The sequence below is a fragment of the Bidens hawaiensis genome, unplaced genomic scaffold (genome assembly GCF_021521415.1).
Source record: "Bidens hawaiensis isolate Kalapana, Puna unplaced genomic scaffold, B.hawaiensis_p1.1 tig00028290_1, whole genome shotgun sequence".
NCBI classification, from domain to species: domain Eukaryota; kingdom Viridiplantae; phylum Streptophyta; class Magnoliopsida; order Asterales; family Asteraceae; genus Bidens; species Bidens hawaiensis.
The window spans coordinates 173,309-186,202 of NW_027505116.1; the positions used below are offsets into that span (position 1 = coordinate 173,309).

Consider the following 12,894-nt stretch of genomic DNA (forward strand, 5'->3'; position numbering starts at 1 on the left):
CCTTGAACCAGATCTGGTTTGATGGTAAATCTTAACACGGGTTGGTCGTGGTTGTATTCTTGATTCTTGATGTCAAGGAATATACTAGCTAGACTTGAATTAAATTCCTTCCTTGTATCCGAATGCAAGAAAATGATAGTGTAGGTGTGTGTTTTGAGTGTGTTTGGCGAATTGAAAAGTGTGAAATATGAGATCTGGAGGTTTAAGGTGTATTTATACTTTAACCATGGACCTTAGGTTCGTAACCATCCCTGGTCCATATTTTATTTCTAAGTCCAACACTCAATCTATTATTATTTAAAATAATAAAATAATAATACACAACATAATTAAAATTTCCTTTATTTATTATTAATGTGAATCGACATATTTAAAAATAATGATCTTTAAACAAGTCGTCATAGAAACGAAGTACATAAACATAAAACAATATATAATTAATTATGAAACAAAAATATGATAAATAATCTTTGGGGTGACAGAACCCGTTGTTGTACCTATTCTTGAATAGGCTACCATGCCAATATGACAATGTCTTTTTGTTTTTAAAATGCTGGCATGTATTTCCTATCAGATAACATTAACTTTAATTATTAAAACAATAAAAAAAATTATGTTTTCATTAAAATACCATCGGGCATTATGTTACTAGCCTACGGGATACTCGGATGACCTCTTTATAACGGTGCCCGTGAAAGTATCGGTGCCTTCTACTCGGGATATGTTTAAAATCGGGAACTTTTTTGTAAACATTTAATGACTTATAATTAACCCTTAAAATTCTAATATTATTAGAGAGGAAATGCACGTTAGCATTTAAAAAGAAAAAAATCATGCATAGACATGACAACTTGTTGAATAGGTAAAAAAAACCTGATATTAAAAGGCCATTTGGAACTTAGGTAACCTAATTATGAAAAGAAAAGAAAACAAAAGAATGGTTGACTTAATTAAAACAAAACTTTAAAAGTTTGTTACTATTTACTAAAGTTCTCCATGTTTTTAATATATAGACCTTGGATTTTCATAATAATAACACACACACCAAAATTCAAACAAATTGAAAAAAACCTAACTTATTCCACGTAACTAAAGTTCTCCATGTTTTTAATATATAGACCTTGGATTTTCATAATAATAACACACACACCAAAATTCAAACAAATTGAAAAAAACCTAACTTATTCCATGTAACTGTCACATCACATCATCGAATATTAACCAACTTCACGATCTCTTGGCCCAGGATTACTGTTGGCATGTAAAATATTTGGCATTGCCACTAACTAAATTGTTTCTAGAGATTACTATAAGTCAATAGTTATAAGTTCAGATTATTATAACCTTATAACCCAATTCTTCTATATAAAAAAGAAAAGAACATATTTACCAAGCCTTAATAACAATAACAATAATAAAAACATGAAGATCTTTGACATCATCTTTTGAGTTCAAACCAAACATTCATAACAACACTATGCTGCTTGAAAATCCCCAAAATCATCATCTGGTAGGTCTTGAGCAGTCAGTTTTTCATCTTGCTGGTCAACAGAAGCCAACGACTTGTCTTTTGGACTTTCATCAAGGGCCAACTTTGAGGGTGATTCCAGAGGGGTATTTATGGCATTAACTGGCGGCGAAAGTGGCGATGGCGGCGGTGGTGGGAGTATACTAGTAATTGCAACCTCCTTTTTACCCTTTTCCTTTAGATCTGTTGGACTATAAAACCCCTGCTCGAAGAATTTCGATCTCGGGCTTTTACCACTTTTCTAGAATATCATAAAGCACGTCAAACATCATTAGAAATTACCATAAGTGAACCAAATTCAACCAACTTATTCGGGTTGGTTATCCGATAAAACCGGTTATTATTCAGTTTTTTCAATTGAATTCGGTTAAATTATTCGAATAAGCAAGATTTGTGATACCAATAACCGAATGGAAAACCGAATTTCACATCTCGGATACGGTTTAGAAACTGAACTGATAACTGAATTTGATTCAGGTGACTTCCGACCCACTCGACCCAATTTCATTTCAAGTGACTGTTTGAATATAAAATGAAATCCAAATTGAAAAATTGAAAAGGTAATTGGATTGAATATAGTTAACCATGCTCGCTTAGAAAAGTATTACAATCAAACAAAATTCATAAAACAATTAATCAGAAAGAGTAACTATGCACATAGTTACACTTTTTGATTAATTGCAGAATATGTGAGCATATTCTAGGCACACCTTTAATAATCAAAAAGAGTAACTATTTAACTATTTGCAAACTTTCTAGGTACACCTTTAATAATTACAGAATATGTGAAGTGAATAATAATTTACTTGTGAGCATTAAATCAATATTATCAACCGCTTATTAAGGGGTTACTTTCGGATGTATGTCAAAACGGGTCAAACAGGGTCGTTTTGGGCTAAAATTTGGTTTTTGAGCTTTTGAAAACCGTTCGCTTTCGGTCGGTTTTACCATTTCGACTTGAAATTTTAGGGAGGAAAAATAGTTTCAACCTTCGGGCCTAAATCTTTTTGTTAATTGATAATTCAGGTAACACTATTTACTAAATTCTTATAAATTACATAAAACTTAAAATAAAAAATGAAAATCCACATATTCGGTTCGGGTCGTTTTTCATGCAAAACCGGAACCGACCAAAAGTTCAGTTTTCACAAAAACAAAAAACCAAAGTGTCAGTTCTTGATTGGGTCGGTTATTTTGGTTTCATGCACACCCCCACATACAACCTTCTAAATCATTTTTATTTTAATAATTTAAGATCACTTTTGTCATAATATTGTTATTGTACAAGTAATTTTCTAGAGGTTTTTTTATAAAAAATGACAAAAGATTGTCTTCTGGTCAACCCAAACCAACCTGTCCCGTTCCACCCAGACCAGTTTTGACCTGTTAGTAAACCCCACCAATCTTTCCATGTCTACTTTTATGTACATTTTGAACTGGTAAATAAGTAGATTTTGTACTCTCAAACTAAAAATGAAACTAAATTCCAAGATGAGTTCAAACAGTTACAAGCTTACATTTTTTAGTTGAAGCACCAGAGTTTCTCCATCTTTTAAACTGTAATCAACTGAAGAAGTCTGTTGGAACTGCTGTTCCATCTCCTCCGCGGTTTTCTTCTTATTAAGGTACCTTCACACGATATATTAAATTATTTTTAATAATCAATCAAATGTGACACATGTTCTATTTACATAAAAAAAATTATGAGTACTACTTCATATGATCATGAAGAGCAGCTTGGAAATCATAAGCTTGAGGTCTTTCTCTAAATCCTATACCAATAAAAGCATGACGAAGGCGCCCACCTGCATAATTTATAAAATCGTAATTTAAGAGAAAAGGCATCTTATTCGTTCTTTTAATCTTAATAAACAATTTGTGTTTAATGAGATTAAAATATTATATTATTACAATAGTAATGTATCTATTTTAATTTAGTGTTGTAGAACTCGCTAGGTGCTAGTCGTGTGGTGAGGTAGGTACCAGCAATTAATCGGATTGGATTTTATATGCAACTTTTCAAATATACATATATAAACCAAATTTAATATATAAATTTTTCAATTTTGACCAAATAGCAATTGATCAGCGACTATCAAAACAGGTCTCATCGTGTTTAACAGGTTAAAGACGATGCACTTAACACAAGTATCAAACATGAATACAACTTGCTTGACTACTTTATATCTCATGGCTGTAAGATAATTTTAACTTTTGTGTACCAATAAGGAGAAATGATGGAGCCTAGCCTTACTAATTTCAATTATTTAAAAATATAAAAAAAATCACATAGCGCACATTTTTTATTAACCGGTTTTATCGTGTCCTAAACAGATGCCCAATCTGACACCCCATGCGCGTTGACCCGTTTTCCTTCCAAAGCTAAGATTTTTTAAGTTTAACTCATTTGACTCATTAAAAGCCTTACATTACCCTATACAACCCATTCTAGGTAGACGTGTAAACGAGCCGAACCGGGGCTCGTCTAGGCTCGAACTCGACTCATTTGACTTACGAGAGCTTGAGCTCAAGCTCGGCTTGCGGGTAGTTTTCCAAGCTCGATCTAGGCTTAGGCTTGGCTTGTAAATTATTATTTCGTTATATTAATCATAAATCTTTTAACATTAATTATTAAGCAAGCTCGAGCTCGGTAAGTGAAGCTCAGGGTCGGGCTCATTTATTAAGCGAACTTATTTGTAGGCTCGAGCTCGTTTAACCTTGGCTCAGCACAACTCATTCTTTTACCGAGCCGATTTCGATTAACTCACAAGAGGCTAGGCTTGCTTATACCCCTATTTGAAAGTAAACTGGTTTAACATCCTACAAAATTGTTATAAATAGTAAAAAGAAAATAAATCGATTAAGCAAAAAGATTACCAATGTTCTCTTCCACGCGTAAAACAAAATATCTGGAAACAATAAAAATATTTGTTAGGAACAATAGTGATGTGGCATTGAAATATGACAAAACACAAAATTCTGAACATTATGCATCTAAAACAATTTCACATCATAACTCATGGACAGTAAATAAGTAAATGGCTTCATTTATTATTAAACACATTTTGTGAGCCGAAAAAAATTTACCGGCTGCTATCAATGACAGGCTCCACAGGATGAGGCTCTCCGTCTCTTAAAAATGCCCGAGCATAGAGTTCACCTACATATCAATTTATGTAATTATATATTCCATAAATGTAATAAATATTAATTATAATTTATACCCCAATAATTACAACCCATTTCTACATTCAAACAAGATAAAATGATACAGCCTAAATTGGTGTATTTCTAGAAAACTATACAAGTACTTTAATATTATGGTTTGATTATCATATTGGACACATTAATTATCTGCAAAATTAAAAGAAAAGGACCAAAAGTGTCACCTGTTGTCTTATCTTCAAGTTTGATAACGCACTCTTCTCCCTTGCTTACCACTTTCAATGTTCCTTCCCAGGCCCATTTGTTTATATCCCATTCATCAGCCCTACAAAGTAAAACCATAAACATGTCAATTGACTAACATACCCTAATGCTTGGGGATCAAGTTATGAAAAGTAACAAGTTGTGTTGTATATGACTTTTACACTCTCCACGCCGTATAGATAAAATCAGACGATTCGGGTTATCTTTACACGGGTAATATAAAAATTCAAGACAAAACGGAAACCAGTCAAATGAATAAAGCATATTTAGAAATATGTAGGCCAAGAAAAAGAAACAAATTAAATGGGTCAAAACTTATCCAAAGTGTGTATTGAATGCATCATAGTTATCAAATGCGATAAGCGCTCGAAAGCGTTGAGGTGGGACCCTAGCGCCCAGGCAATAAGTGCAAATAAAGCGCGGATTTTTAAAAAAAACGCACATCAAAAGAACAAAACTTTAACTAAAGTAGAACATCTTAATAAGAAAACAAGCATTCATTCTTGAAACAGTTCATAGAACATCAAAGTGAGATTGAGAAGCCATTTGCTGAATGAAACATTAAAGTTAGATAAGAAATAAAGAACATAAAATGCAGAATAAATAAGGAAAAGAGAAAGAAATCCAAAAATAAGAACAGTTTTATTACAAAACTAACCTGTAAATTCAGAGATTGTTGACGATTTTGGTGCTATAAGATAGGATATTGAAGCCCTTAAATAGTCGAGTTTTAGGTTTTACTTGAAAATAGGAACAGGTGGGATAAATGACTTTTAATACGCACGGGAACCAATTCATTCGGCGCTTTAAATATCTGATGCATTAAAATCAGAATTAATTCGCTTCGCCCATTAATCGCTTAAGCGCCAAGAGCGGCCACTTTTAGCAGCTATGGAATGCATACAACTATTTTAATTGCTTTATTATTAAGAACATTTTTATTAATATCAAAGATCAACATGATGAGCTAGCAATCAGCATTATTTAACAACTTACATTCTATTTGGTACTGACTTCAAAACAAGTTCTGTTCTTGTTCGTCCAATATTGCAAAAAAATAGCCACTTATTCTGTATTGCATGCCCTATTTTCAGTGCTAAATACGACATTTCATAATCACTAACAATTTGTTGTAAAGCATGTATTGTACAAGATTTGTGCAACTTAAAAGATAATAGGGCTTTGAGAACTGCTAACTTAAAACCCTAGTTTCTTTCATCGTTTTTCCCAAATTCTTGTTGTAGGATCCAAAATTCCAAAGATTCGAGTGTGTGAGTATTCATATAGGGAGAGGAGCTAAGGCTTGAGTGGCATCAAATGCATTCTGGTTGGGAACCGCACGTACATTCAAAGACAATGTTTGAGAAAAACATTGATGCATGGATGATAGCAAAGAAAGACCCTAAATATGCAAGCAAAACTTGCTAACACTATGTAGGCAAGATATTAATTTTAGAAAGAACAAGACACATCTGGTTTCTATTAGAGTATAACTTTCAGTAACTTACTTTTCTGTAAAAGCTCTTTAGATTCATTTTTCAAGTTGGTTTTCTGTTTAACGATAAAACTTTATATGAGTTGGAAATAGAGGTGACAAACCAGTTCTTGGGCCAGAACTGGACCCGGGTAGGAACCGGATATGGCCCAATTGGGTACACCCAGAACCTGGTTTTTCCAATCCCAGGAACTGTGTAGGAACCAGACCCGGGTACGAGGGGTAGAATTTGATACCCACTGGAACCGGTCTGGTAGGGTACGGCCCGAACCGGGTTTTTTTTAACAAAATAAATTTGACCGTTGGCAATATGTTATTGTGCATTAGTCAAAACCAATTCAAACCGACATATAATGTTTTTCTTAACCAGAGTACTTTCTGATGTATTTCAAATTATATTGTTATATACGATTGTGGATTGGCTCTATTAGATATTTACAAAACTAATTTAATTTTCCAAAAGTAGTTTATACGATTTATTCAGCATATAAACAATGTCACGTAGGTTCTTGTCTTTGTCATATTGGTTTAGTTATATCAAATTTAAAGCTTTTTAGCATATGCTTTTTGCTAATTATATCAAGTCAATGCAAACTTGTAATACTAGAGAAACATACGGGAATTTTAGGACAATATATAGATACATGTGTTGCAGTTAGCACGTTGTGTTGTCCCAAGTCCCAACACTTTTTTGTTCAAAAGTTTAATCTTTTGTCGGAATAGGCAAATATACATATACATTGTACCCTCTTTTTTATGCATTCAATAGACAAATACATATTCTACCTACAAAAGATATTAGAACATTAGAAACAACTATCTAAATGTTGAGATAAAAACTCAACTTACATGAATATTCACACCTTAAGAAATGACAACATACTAGTCATCCCAATGATTTACAAGTCAATCTTTGTGCCATATAACTCCAAAGTAGAATATTGTCACCAAAAAGTAAAGTATCATCTAGTTAATACTACTCACATCTTACTCTTGCATACTAATCTTCACTAAATTTGGATTTATTATTGTTCATGTTGCATGCTATCTTATTAATCAAATGGCAACCACATTATAGGAGACATACGAAAAGGTTTCATATTCAATATGAAGAAAATAACAGAAGCTCAGAAATTCTGAAAAGAACCTGTAAGAAGCTGCAGTCTTCCTCGGAGGAATCTGCACAAAACAATTATATGTGAATAATAATTTACCAATGTAAGTTCCAAATCAAAGATGACACTAAATTTGAAAGAGTATGGAATATTATTAATAATATAAATGTTTAATGTATTTTTTCTACACTTCAAAACATCTATGAGAGTCCAAGAGACTTTAAGCCTCAAATATTCAATAGCATAAATATCTATTCTGCCATGGATTTATTATTAAAAGAATTTGGATAAAGAAAAATGGATAAAAGAATTTTAAAAATGTTTAGTAAATGAACCGAACGTTCAACAAACTGTTTGTGAACTACTCAGCGGGAAGTTCGTTTATTTGATAAACGGATGAAAACAAGCAAAAACTTTGTTCATGTGATTAAACAAACGAAGATGAACGCATGTCTCATTCGTTCATTTACGTTTGTGAAAGTTCATTCATATACGTTCATTTACGTCAGTTCGTTTATGCTCGTTTAACTCATTAACTATGTGATTTTCTAAAATTTTAAAATAACTGAACAAATAATATGTTAACCCATTTTTGTTCGCTTACCTTTGTCAGACATGTTTGTTCATTTATGTTTGTTACGTTCGTGAACTGCTTGTTTAGATTTTTAACGAACCAACATAAACAAACACGAACATTTTCGTTTTTTTAACAAACGAACATGAACTAAATATTTGTTTGGTTAATTGTTTGTGCTCGGTTAAAGTTAAATGAACAAACTCGAACATCCCCTAAATCTAACTATGCGTAGTTAATCCGTCTATTCATACCAATTGATACAGCATTCATTTTACAAAAAGTGTTAGTAATATAATCAGTTCAAAACTAGATTCCTAACACCCCTTAATGTTATTCTACAATATTAAACAAGCCAAATCTTATAAAAGTTAAACCTAATCTTCACTACTTGCAGTTCAAAATGAAGTCAAAATTAAGCATTTTAACACAGTGGATTAATGGAGGTTTAATGGGAAAACGTTTGTTCATATGCGTTCCCTTATGTCCGTTCGTTTAACTCATTATGTAATTTTATAAAATTTTAAAATAACTAACGATGTAATATGTTAACCCACTAAGGCATGTACTTTAAACAACTAATTTAGATGTGTTTTTTTGGATTTTTGGATGAATCATGTCCTTCGTATTTTATTTTTGTTTGCTTGTGTTCATTTCCTGGTCCAACAAGCGAAACCGGTGGTTTCTTGGTCACCACCACCTAAGGCTAAAGTTTCATTAAAGAGCATTTCAACGGGTAGAACCGGCTAAGGGAATATAAGGTTTTCATGAGGCTGATCTTGGGCCGCCATCCAAGTATGTTCAATTATGTTTATTTACTTTTGTTTGTGTTCGTTTATGTCCGTTCATTTATGTTTACGTTCGTGAGCTGTTTGTTTAGATTTTTAACGAACCAACATAAACGAGCGCGAACATGTTCATTTTTCAAACGAACGAACATGAACAAAATATTTGTTCGGTTAACTATTTGTGTTCGGTAAAGTTAAATGAACAAATATTAGCATCCCCTTGTTCGTGTTATTTCAGTTCGTTTACAGACCTAAATCTGACTATACATAGTTGATCCGTCTATTCGTACCAACTGATACAGCATTCATTTCACAAAATATGTTAGTAATCTGACTATTGCATATTTGGCTATTTGCAATTTCAAATATCATATAATCAGTTCAAAACTAGATTCCAAACACCCTAGATATTATTCTACATTATTTAACAAAACTTTTTTTGTCGGACTAATAATATATTTGAAAACATCCAAATGATTACAATGAAGTGGTAGACGAGAAACAAGCTGCGTCGCTGTCGCAGCCCCCTTTTTGATAGCAAACCCAATTCTACTAAAAACAAAGTTTTGGTTATTAGGGGTCAAAAATTGCTATGCATGACCCGTTGAACCCTGTTCAGAAAGTCCATGGCCTCCGGGCCTAAGAAACCAAATGTGTCAAAAGACAAAAGGGATAAACATGTGTTGATTCTCTAAACAAGTTTTCTAATGTTTAGCAGCCTTGCCCTATGCCGCCTTCATCGCAGCCTAAAACCCAAAAAACCGGACCGAAACATTGATTTTTGGTTCAGTTTTAGCCTAAAACCGGACCGAACCGGCCAGTGACATGTCAATGCCTAAAACCTTACCCTTCAACAAAGCCTGAACCGCTACAAACCTAATCTTAATCTTATATAAGTGAAACCTTAATTTTCACTACTTACGGTTCCAATCAAGTCAATATTAAACATCAAAAATAACAAATTTAACAAACCCAGAATCTAAGTTTCCAGATTATTCAATGTAAAAAGAAAGAATTGAAATAGATCAAGATATTATTACCAAATAAACGTAACATTCAGAGACTTGAAAGAGAACGAGCTCAGCGGGTTCAATGTCTTCTATAACTGGAGGATTATGATTCTTGTTGTTACTATCCGATTGAATCTCCATGATCTAGACCAGGTTTAAACGGAAAACAACGATCTGTGTGTCTGTAAATCGGAGAGAGATGGTGGGATTGTTCAATCTGCTTCTATTAGATCCGACGGCTCATTCGTTTAATTCTAAGTGTATGATTGGTAAGGGCTAATGGAACAGGCTGGTGAATGGAATAAATATGGTAATGAAACGGAAAAAAGTAATGATTATTGTCTAATTTTCAAGTTTGGTTATCACGTAAGAATAGTAGGAATAGAATGATTAATTACTTTATCATTATTAATATTTGTATTAGTAATAATAATAAAAAATAAATAAATAATATTAATAATAAATGAATATTCATAATAAGTATTTTTAGGACCTCGTACTGCAACGAGATCGTTAAACTGTATATGCGTTGTGAAATGTTAACTCATCTAATTTAAAATAAAATATATTGATAATGTAGTAATAGTTCTAATATAGTAATAGTTATTATATTATAATATACAAACGATAATGATAATATAATAACTATAATTAGATTATAATATAATTATAATTTTATAACAGTAATAATGATGTTGACTTTTTGACTTTTTATTCCTTGAATAAATGGAAAAAAAACACTCATATCCAAAGGAATGAAAATCCTAAAAATGGAAGGAGTTTCATTCCACTTGGAATGATCCATTCCATTTATGCATGGTAACCAAACATGTTTTTTTCCAATCCTTTGGAATGACTTATTACATTCCACATTCCATTCCTCTATAACAAACAGTACCTAATTCTTTTCTCTTTAAACATTTTTGAATTTTATTTAATTATCTATTATCCAATCTAAAATAATCTAACTATTTTAATAAAGTAAAATAAATAGGACACTTGTTATGTTTTAGTTAATTCTCACAAATTTTTTCCCTTCAAAACTAATATACCTGTAATAAATCAATAATTATTCACTTTTCTTTTACACTATATTTATATAGTATCTATATATTTTTATAAATATAAATATTAACATATTATTTTACATTATATTTCAAAATACTTGGTGAATTCCAAAAATCAACATCAAATCATGTTTCTCAAATGAAAATTTTTTCAGTTTTTTTGTGGAAGTTAAATTTGATTTTATGAGTTAAAAGTTAGTAAATACATTGTTTGGTGCAAGTTAACTAAATTTAGGTCAAAATTTGTTACGGGTCAAAAATGAAAATTTTGAGTATTTTTAAAAGTTTGAGAATGCAAAATAGATTTATCGTTAAATTTGTTATGAGTTCAAAGTGTTAACTTTAAAATGTTAAAAATATGAAAGGTAGAATTTTAAACATGATTCGGGTTTCAAGTTTATTTTTAAGAGCATTTTTTGAAATAATCAAAAGGTTCAGGATTTGGCAAATTGACTATTTTTCCATCAACTATTAAAATTTAAGAAAAGATTGCAAACACTTTTGACATGTCACCCCCATACCTATCAATGCTTCTAACTTTATCAAATTTAAAATATTTATGTTAAAATTAATTTTTACTTCAATGGTGATCAAAATTTTGTATGGGAAGCATGTCATGCAAAACTATGCTCGAATAAAACAAAATATTCACAAAATTGAATTGGTTAACATGCTATTTTTTATGTTGTCAAGAAGCCCTCTAAAACTTATCAAAATCATTTTTATTGTGTGCTCAGAAAAACATAGTTCTTGAAGAACATCCATTGCTACAATTTAATATCCTACTTTACTTTGATGGGTGACAAATTGATAAATATATCAATAAAGGTAACGCCTCTTTTGTATTTAGGCTGAGTAGCTGGAGCTACAACTGTATGAGAAGTCTTATTTTCGAAATTGGTTCATAAACAAAATTTTTTCAATTATACATATATGACACCGAGAATGAATTTTTCAATAGAAATAAGCATTCTTGGGTACGATTTTGCTACGGACAGTTCTTTTATTAAGTTCATTTAAAAAAATCATTTTGTGATATAAATAAAATCAATTTTTGTACAGATTGTATAGATATAAGCATAGATGTAATACATTTTTTTCATATACGTTATGTAATTATTTGTTTTACTTATAATTTTATAATTTGAATTATCCCGTGTGTGACACGGGCTCTAAAACTAGTAATATATATAAAAGTAAACCCAAAAATCCTATGTGTCGCGATGTGGTAGCTCCCCCTTTTATGGAAGCCACCAGATTTCTTGATTTTTAAATGGAGGCCCCTCATTGATTTAATCCAAATTCATAGGTATGGGTTTTACCAAAACTAGATAGCTTTTAAACGGGTTATACCATCTCATTAAATTAAAAATTAATCTTACCAATTATTTGATATGAAAATCCTACAAAATAGGAATATACTAAAATTTAATATCCAATTTAAAAAGAAAAAGATATTATTTATAATTAATAAACAATTTTATAGTAAAAAACATAAACGGGTCATGGGTCACCAAATCCAGATAGCTTTTAAATGGGTTATAACATATCATTTATTTATGAAACCCTTTCATCATCAAACCCTAAGTATATTATTAACTTTCTTACAATAAAGAAAATTAAAATCCAAAAAATAAATATTAAAAAAACAAAAAATGTAAAACAATCATTCTCAAGCCATCAGATTGCTTTATTTGTAAATGAAGGTTTCTCACGCCTTTGACCCGAATTCACGGGTAAAGGTCTCACCAAACCCAGATAGCTCTTAAACGGGTTATAACATCTCATTATATTAAAAATTAACTCATAAAATATTTGATATGAAAATCCTATAAAATAGGGATATACTAAAAATTAATTTCCTATTTTATTTAAAAAAAGATATTAT

General features: G+C 31.2%; 1 protein-coding gene across 1 annotated transcript; it reads right to left on the minus strand.

The window, feature by feature from the left end:
* Nucleotides 1-1,379: 1,379 nt before the first annotated feature.
* Nucleotides 1,380-10,092, minus strand: LOC143610829 (uncharacterized protein At1g03900). Its single transcript, XM_077085199.1, has 8 exons — nt 9,970-10,092; nt 7,600-7,631; nt 4,918-5,018; nt 4,616-4,688; nt 4,406-4,437; nt 3,243-3,333; nt 3,046-3,157; nt 1,380-1,769 (listed from the first exon to the last, which is right to left on the minus strand). Exons 1-8 carry the CDS (start codon nt 10,078-10,080, stop codon nt 1,476-1,478), a joined length of 846 nt encoding a protein of 281 aa, XP_076941314.1. The 5' UTR covers nt 10,081-10,092; the 3' UTR covers nt 1,380-1,475.
* Nucleotides 10,093-12,894: the final 2,802 nt, after the last annotated feature.

Excerpts from the sequence above, each read along its gene's own strand:
- LOC143610829 (XM_077085199.1), bottom strand. The coding sequence starts at position 10,080 with ATGGAGATTCAATCGGATAGTAACAACAAGAATCATAATCCTCCAGTT. Across the intron at positions 5,019-7,599 it reads AAGACTGCAGCTTCTTACAG|GGCTGATGAATGGGATATAA; the intron begins GTTCTTTTCAGA and ends TTTACTTTGTAG. Across the intron at positions 4,438-4,615 it reads CCTGTCATTGATAGCAGCCG|ATATTTTGTTTTACGCGTGG; the intron begins GTAAATTTTTTT and ends TATTGTTTCCAG.